The sequence below is a fragment of the Blennius ocellaris genome (genome assembly GCF_963422515.1).
Source record: "Blennius ocellaris genome assembly, chromosome: 12".
NCBI classification, from domain to species: Eukaryota; Metazoa; Chordata; class Actinopteri; order Blenniiformes; family Blenniidae; genus Blennius; species Blennius ocellaris.
Genome location: NC_137661.1, coordinates 26,289,318 through 26,298,299, shown reverse-complemented (window position 1 = coordinate 26,298,299; position 8,982 = coordinate 26,289,318). Strand labels below are relative to the sequence as shown.

The window sequence follows — 8,982 nt, the reverse complement described above, 5'->3', positions numbered from 1 at the left end:
GGTCAAAGGTTAAATATGTGTAAACTGGAGGCAGTGATCAGCAGAGTTATGCGAAAAAACCTTTGAATGTTGAGATGATGGGAGGGTGTTGTCGACTTTTTAAGAGCGTAACTAGTAATCAGTAATCGGATTACTTTTTCAAGGTAACTGTGGCAACGCTGATTGTACCTATGAATGGTGCTGGACAGACTGCATGGCTTTAACTGGAGTCTGATTTGCTTCAAAAAAAATCCATGAACTTGTAATAAAAGCAGATTAAAAATGACTCCTTCTTCTTCTGGAGGTAAAACGAATCACGAGTCTCTTCCTGCGTCGTCCCATGAAAAACCTTCTAAATGGGATTGTATTTCTCTTCCAGACCAAGTACTTTTTGGTTTGTTTCTAACTTCAGGCAGCACATTTAAGTAAGTCGCCGTAGCCCAATGACCTGCACACGCTGTGCCCCGCTGTTCACTAACCCCCCCCCCCCACTGCGACGGACCCCAGGAGCTGCAACCCCAAGCTTTTCTGGGAATAAGAACAAAGTCAAGTTGATCCAGTGGAAAGGGTGAGAGAGAATGTGGAAAAAGTATTTAAAGTATCTTCGTCGCTTCTGCCGTGGACCAAGCAGTAGGCAAACAGGGTTTTATTTACCCAACAAAACCAACGGACCAATGAAGGTTTCTTTAACGGAACATGAGGTCAACAAAACAAACTCAAAATATCTACACAACTGAGATGTTGACGTAACAAAACAAGAAGGCCGTTGCTCGGCTAATCCCCCGCCGGAGGGCTTTATATTTTCTCACAAAGCCAGCTCTAAGGCAGCACACTTGGTACACTAGAGGGTGTTCCATGGGTCCTAGTAGATAATTATGTAGAATCTGAAAGGTCTTCTTCATAAGCTATGTCAAAATACGTCTCCAGAGCCCAAAAGGTGTTTTTAAGCACTTCGTGACCCTGGGACCTGATATGCAAATTAGGTCATGGTCACCATGGTGCCCCTTCTCCCCAGGTGGAGTGTCCATGTGTGAAGTTTGGTCACTGTGGGCCCAGGGGTTGCCGAGATATAGGTAGAAACGTTCGAACGGACGGACGTACGGAGACTGTTTCAAGATCCCCCTTCGGTGCCTATCGGCCACGGCGGGGGATAATGAGCGACTCGGGGGTTTATATAGGGATCGGGTGTGAAACCAACTAAAACACAAGGGGGAAACAAATGACAATACACAAACTAATGGTGGAGAAACTACTGAACCTAAAAGAACCCCCCCCTGCTATGGCACCAGATGGTAGGGCCAACTGCTTGGAACAGCCTCTCGTCTGTCGCCCCGCCTTTGCCACTGCCCGACGACTCCGCCCGTCAGCAGAGGAACTCAAACATAGAAAAACATAATTAATACAAAAGAGATGTGGCAATGATGGTCTTCCAGTGTAAAAAATGGGTGAACTTCGATGAAGTCACTTCATCAAACAGTGAAAGACGAGGAAATCAATTGGAATTAAACGGAGTAAATCAAGGGTGCATATGAGAAATGTTTGGGGTGTGGCTGACTGTGAACAAGGAAGTGAGGTGAGTGAAGGCAGCACTGCAGGCTTTACTGTGTGGACTTGTCCGTAACTCTTCAGATTAGGATTGTGAATTGCTTGATGTACTATTTTCTTTAATTTAATGAGTCAAATGTTGCTCTATAAATATATTTTTCCTCGCCTTTAGAGAATCTCTTGGTACGTTTGTCTTTCCTTCATCGGGGTTGTGATATCAATAATGTTTAATGTTTGAACCGTCATTATTGGTTGTAGCATCACAACTGTTGTGTTCAATGTTTCTCAGACTGTGGGGATCAGAAGGAGCCGGTCGGCGCTTGTCCACAATTTACTGATGTCTACTGTCAGTCATACTTTGTTTCTTCAGTTTGTTCTCTTCCGGCGACGCCGGATCTGCTGTTTTACGACAAGCTTGTCCTCCGTGTGCAAAATTCTCCACGATTTAGGAAGAATTTAAGGAAAAAGCATTCATTGCCACCTTTTCAGCTCAAGTAATCGGTCGTCGGAGGGAAAATTCAAACGCAAATCTTGAATATGGATATTTGTCCGATGCATTTTGCACGCTGATGATTAAACGGCGGCTTTTTTTTTTTTTAAAAAGCCAAAAAGAGAAATGGTGCGTGTGGTGAGGGAGGCGAACATCTGTAAACCTAAGTTGGAACTAAGATTCCAACTAGTTTTAAGATTTTGTATTTTGTATTGTTAAAGACTTTGAATTTGAAAAATAAACAAGATGGTAAATTACGGAGGATTATGGCGTCGGCTGGTAAAAAAGGCAATAACCAAGAGGTGGCGCCAGGATCTGGTGCGACTGTTGATGAATGGATGGATGTAATGTTAAACATTTATAATATGGAAAATTGACTGGAAGTTGACAAATTCAAGGATAACTGGAAAGGACGGCTACAATATATTCAGCAACATAGACCTGACTGTGTAGGACCTCCTGTAATGTATGTCTGCTTTTGTGGACTATTGTTGTCTGAGTGATGCATGTCTATATATATATATATATATATATATATATATATATATAAAGTATTTCTTAATTTTTACCCCTGGTTCTGAGCTACAACTGTTTCTTGTATTTTTGTATTATTTATATTTTTCTTTTTCTTGTCTGTTTATTTTTCCTTTGTTTTGTGTGAGTATTGTGTGAGTAGTCTGGATATTATAAAGGACATTGAGTTTGGGAGAAATGTGCTTGCATTGTGAAGGATTGACTGTTGTACATTTTGGAAAACACAATCAAATACTAAAAAAAAAAAAAAGAATTTAAGGAAAAGCATTCATTGCCACCTTAATTCCCACATCGGTCGTCGGAGGGAAAATTCAAACGCAAATCTTGAATATGGATATTTGTCCGATGCATTTTGCACGCTGATGATAAAAGGCGGCGGTTTTAAAAAAAAGAAAAAAAGCCAGAATACGAACATCTGTACACCTTGATGGGAAAAAAAACAAAACAAAACCTGATTAAATGCGACGTGATGAGGAAATGGCGACGAGGACAGCGGAGGCCACTGCTGATTGCCGGTTGTATTGCGCTCACTTCCAGCCCCCCCCCCCCCCCCCCGAGATTTAATAACAGGTGTGATCGCTCGCAATTAAGTGAGCGGCGGCGAGCGTTTTGGCCAGGTGAAGGGCCACGCGTTACGGCGGGAGAACCGTGACGGACGCTCGGGCTGAGCAATTAGCCGTCATAATACTCGACTTCCTCCACTCGCAGGACGACGCCGGATTAACCGCAACTCAGGCGTGTCCTTGGCAGTTCTGATTAACTTCAGCCTTCAAGTCCTTTTTTTTTTTCAGCTGTTTTAATGAGTCTCCCCCCCCCCCCCCCCCCCCCCTCGATTCCACTGACCACAACTGAATGGGGTTACAGAGTTTAATTTTTTTTGTTCTCTTTAGTCACCTTTGAATTATACATGTGGATTTTAAACGTTTGAGCCTTTTCATATGCTTTCATCCTTGTATGAGTGTTACCTTTGACCCAGATTCAGTAGCGACGCCCTGAAGCTGCATTCCTCAAGTTGCTCATCATTTATATACGTCGTTTTAAAGTTTGGCCTCTTGAAGAGAAAACGCAAAAGTCTCATTTTTGCATTTTGATGCTCTCAGTCACTTGAAAATTCAACTTTTTATTTTTTAAAAACTGCTCAAAGTTTGAAAACACATCCAGCTTTGTCTTCTCTAATCCCACTGCTTTGATCTCCTTCTGTTTTCTTTTCTTCTTTTTTTTCTTTCTTCTTCTGCAGAGGCAGCTGCTGAGCTGCATCCGAGGCGGGAACTGTCCTGAACCCAACGCCAGCTCGCTGCAGTTGCCCGGAGACGGGAGTTTCTTCGCCAACTACCTGGGAGTTCCCACTCTGGAGTTTGGTTTTGAGCAGACGAAAGCAGTGGAGGTAGGCTCAGACAACACAAGCGTGCTTTCTATTTTTCTTTTTTTTTTTTCTCATTTTAAGTCCCACCTGCCACCTACCGATGACCTCCAATATTCTCGTTGCTTGGAAGGAAAGTTGTCAGCTTCAGTGTTTTACAACGAAAAAGGAAAAGTGTAATTAATCTCCAGTGTATCTGGGACTTTGGCTGTTGGACGTGCGAACAACCTTCTGCAGTCTGTTACACTAACCGTGTCATTTTAGACTTTGGCTCGCCGCAATATGCATTATGACTTTTTTTTTTTTTTTTTTTTTGCAAGCAAGAAATACACAAACCTTTCAAATTATGCATGCTCCCAATTACCTCCATGGAAAAAAAACAAATGCTGTATTAATGCTTGTTGTACTGCCTTGAGGGTAGAAAATGCACAGATTTAGCTGAAGCTTATCATCCCACTCGAATGTGGAAGTTCTGGCTGGGATGGCAACTTTAAGCTTAATTAGTGCGAGAGGTCTTCACGATGTTTATCCTGCCTGCGGGGGGCCGTCGCAGCCTGAGAACACTGGGGGGGGGGGGGGGGAGGGGGGGGGGTGGAGGAAGTATGGAAATGGAGCCTAAACCCCGAAATTAAAAAGAAATGAACACAGATTTTTTTCCTCCTTGGTGAAGCAGGACGTCTTTAAGGACAAACTGAAAACGCTGAAGAGTTTGATATCGCTCTTCCAAATCAGCACCGGGGGCGTCCGGGGTCACCTTCATCTTGGAATACACCAGTAAAGAGTTTATTTCACTCTTGGTGCATCCCCCCCCCCCCCCCCCGACTGTAACGGCGAGGAAAGAGGTGTAGCGTTCGGGTCACGTCACGTGACGAGATCAAACGAGATTGTGTTTATTTTATTTAAAAATTGGTCAAAAATGAGCAAAGACAACAGATGTCTGTTGTGACAAATGCTCTATTGTCTTGGGATTAATATTAAATATATAGATATTACTTAGTGACCCATGGTCCGTGTGTTATTTTTGTTTTTGTAGCTTTTTTTTTTTAATTTAACTTTTTATCCCCCGCCGTAGCCGATAGGCCCCGAAGGGGGATCTTGAAACAGTCTCCGAACGTACGTCCGTCCGTTGGAACGTTTCTACCTATATCTCGGCAACCCCTGGGCCCACAGTGACCAAACTTCACATGTGGATACATCTCAGAGGGGGAAGGGATACTATGGTGACCTTGACCTAATTTGCATATTAAGTAGGTCACAGGGTCACGAAGTGCTTAAAAACACATTTTGGGCTCTGGAGGCCGAGGTTTTTGAGCTAGGGCTCTGAAATTTTATTCACACCTACTAGTACTCTGGGGACACCCTCCAGCATACCAAGTGACCTGACCTTGACCTTGACCTTGAAGATTGGTAGGGTCTGAAATTTGCTCGTCATAGTTGCAAAATACATGTATTTTCATATAAACATTTCTCAGCAGTTCCTGAGCCCACAGTCACCAAACTTCACACATGGACACTCCACCTGGGGAGAAGGGGCACCATGGTGACCATGACCTAATTTGCATATCAGGTCACAGGGTCACTAAGTGCATAAAAACACCTTTTGGGCTCTGGAGACGTATTTTGACATAGCTTATGAAGAAGACCTTTCAGATTATACATTATTATCTACTAGGACCCATGGAACACCCTCTAGTGTACCAAGTGTGCTGCCTTAGAGCTGGCTTTGTGAGAAAATATAAAGCCCTCCGGCGGGGGATTAGCCCAGCAATGGCCTTCTTGTTTTCTTTTAAACAGCAAAACAAAAATACAAAAACAAAAACCTGACAACATCCCCCTATAGGCAAGTAAAATCTCAATCTGTATAATCAACCGATATGCACGCAGACGCCGCGTTTGATCATTTGAAGGGGAATTCTCTTGTTTTGCATGGCGCAGTGCTGCGCTGATGAATATTCCGTCTTATTGGATCACTTACATTTACCAGACACTGCTTTTATTACCGGCCACATCTCAGATTTAGTAACGGTCTGTTTGCAAAAAACCCCCGGAAGGAAACTCTAAAGCTGCAGGACATTTGCACTGATAATGAATTTATCCTTTCCATCAATGGCCAATTTCCATTTTAACCCCGTCAGGGCGTCTTTAATAAAACTCCGCCGGCTGCAGTTTTGACCAAATGAACGAATGAATAATGCCACTTGCATGAATACAGCTTGTTTTCCACAACATCACATTGAGTGGAATTAATATACCTCCGAGGAACATCAATGAGATGAATGGAATGCTATTAGTCTATTTAAACTTTTTTTTTTTGGGGGGGGGTTATATGGTTTTCAGAGCTTATAATTCTTAGTTGTGATTACAGCCTGAATATGTACATAAGTGCTATAAGTGCTTCCTCCAAACCTACAATGAGAGCCATTAATATACAGTAAGTCGCATTTTTCTAGTATAATATTGTGTTTTATCCCTCAACTGTAGGAAAACCGGTTGTATATAACACATTTTAATGACTAAATCCCATGAGGTCGTGAGAAGATTGTGAGACTTGCATTCGTGTCATGTTTACGGCAAAACATTGTCATGTCGTCCCCCTGACAGAAGGAAGAAGTCACGTTAGTGTCAGATCTGTAATCTTGACTGTGCTTTTAACTCCCGGGGCCTCATTTATCATCCGTGAGTGCCTATGAACAAATCTACCATCTTATACTGAAGAATGTTAAAAAAGAAAAAAGAAAAAGAATGGCTCTGACTGTAATTATACACATGATCTAGTAGTAGACTAGTGAAACCACATGTGTCCCGTTTCCTTTAATTAAAAAATGCTCACTTCGTGAGTTCTGCTGGTTAGAAACAGACGTTCTGTCTGTGGTGTGAAAGGCTTGAAGAGACGCCGCGACAGGTAATTGAAATGTAGAGTAAGAGCCACTGCTCACCTGGCGCTGACGGAGGCTTTGACGGAGCATGGAGCGTGTTTTCAAAAGACACCGATGTGTTTGCAGAGAGTGCAGAGCCTCGACGTGTTAGTACCCTGGTGCCAGGTACTTTACGCTGACACCAGTTAACAGGGGCGCCAGTGACACCGAAACACCGGAAGCAGGACGGTAACAATCCACATTTTATGGTATTCATAATTTTAGCCGATATCCGCCGCGGAGTTTTAACTCCACTCTTCCAAACGCACGTTGGCTCTGAAGGAAACTTCAGTTCAGGATGGAAGCTGGAGATAAAACAGCGCTGATGCTTCGTTTGGTTAAAAAATGTTTGAAGTCCTAGTGAAATGTGAAACACTACTTTGCAAAAAACGATAGTTGGGGTTCTACTTCTAAGGTTCCTCCGACTCTGCCCCACCACTGTTGTCGCATAACAAAGTTATTTGAATTTTGAATCTCCAGCCGAGGAAGTCGGGGGAATCCTTCTTCGTGAGCGTGACGTAAAAAGTATTTCCCAATTTTTTTTTTTTTTAATAGTGCCTCCCTCAGTGTGAAACCTGGACCTGATGGATGAAGAGCTGAGATCCTGGTTCACATTCTTCCTTTTCAAAAACTTCTCCATCACTGTCACTGACACAGTACTTTGATACAAGATGGTAGCAGGAGGTGGAGATGAACCACACTGACGTCTGTCACTTTACATTTCACCGGCAAAGTTCTGTGCTGCCCTCTAGTGGTGAAGAGTATTTATACATGATTACTCTGCAACACACTGTCGCTGTGAGAGGAAATATTTTTTAGAAAAAAATGTGAAATTAGATAATTTCCCACGGCTCACCTGACGAGATCTGGAGGAAACACCAGTGGTTGAAAAACACTGATCTATTGTAATGGAAAACCAACGACGTCGAGTCGATCCTCATGGGAAAGCGTCAAAAGACTCATATATTGTGTTTATTGGAAGAAGTACATTTTCCCCCCCAGAGTTCCCAATAAATACTTCTGCTTCGGATTCAAAAGAAAAGACCGGGGTGACATTGAAGCCTTAAAAAAATTGCTTACACCACAAGTTTTTTGGCGACGGCGTCACGGTTTTGGAGAAGCCTGGCGGCGGCGCCTCGTTAGCTGGAGCGCTTTGGCTTTGGCCGAAACGGTCGAGGGACACATTTCCCACAGTGTCGGACTGTTGCTCGGTCCCGTCGGAGGCTCCTTGATAAATGTTGTCGCTGTCAGAGATAGCGTGCGTGTGTGTGTGTGTGTGTGTGTGTGTGTGTGTGCGTGCGTGCATGCGTGTGTGCGTGCGTGCTAAAAGGCAGGTGTCTGCACCTGGCAGTGTGATCATTAAGAAAACTGCCTGTGTCAGTTTGGATTCTCCGGCCCGACCGTCGTGTCGTTAATGCCGCTTCGAATGCTGACAACATTGTCATGTCATCCCAAATTAACTTGAGCTATTTTTAAAAGTTTGTTTTTTTTGCTGTTATTTGTCAATTGTAAAAAAAAAAAAGATATTTTGTGAGATGCTGTGTTCATCATGTCGTCTTTTGTTGTTCTCCCAGTGAACTTGGACAAATTTAGCTCTTTAGTTTCCTCACTTTTTAAGGCGTCACGGTCGACAGCTGTTTTGTTATATATATATATATATATATATATATATATATATATATATATATATATATATATATATATATATATATATATATATATATATATATTGTTGTGTTGGCTCCTGTAACAATGCAAATTGTTAGTTAAATGGTTGTTGGGCGCCTGGGAATTTCTTGTATTTTTATGCAAGCAGTTGCACATAAAATGTATTTCTTGGCTGCATTTGTGCATTGGTTTGTACGAATACTAATTGGATATACTTTCTAAGTTGTGAAAACGTTTCATTACTCTCAATATATGTATATAAAAAAAAAAAAAGTATAATTTAACACTATTTTATTTATTTGTATATTTAGCAGTTTTATGTTCAGTGTGTTCACCCAGTACACCAAAACGAGTAAATAATTGTAGAATCACTTAGGTGAGATTGTGCGGGGAAATAAAGACAACCGAGCAGGTTCAACAGTCATTAATGTTAAGATGCAGAGGTAAAAGGAAAAAAGTAGTTAAAAACGCCAAATTGACCCCCGAGTGGC

At 42.3% G+C, this 8,982-nt stretch overlaps 1 protein-coding gene across 1 annotated transcript in view; it reads left to right on the top strand.

The window, feature by feature from the left end:
• The window catches only part of naaladl2 (N-acetylated alpha-linked acidic dipeptidase like 2), a gene marked incomplete at both ends in the record, with an annotated part of 270,383 nt that overhangs the window by 148,898 nt on the left and 112,503 nt on the right, over window positions 1-8,982 (top strand). The window contains 1 exon segment of the mRNA XM_080506621.1: window positions 3,786-3,932. Within this exon segment, the coding sequence (XP_080362747.1) occupies window positions 3,786-3,932 (147 nt within the window).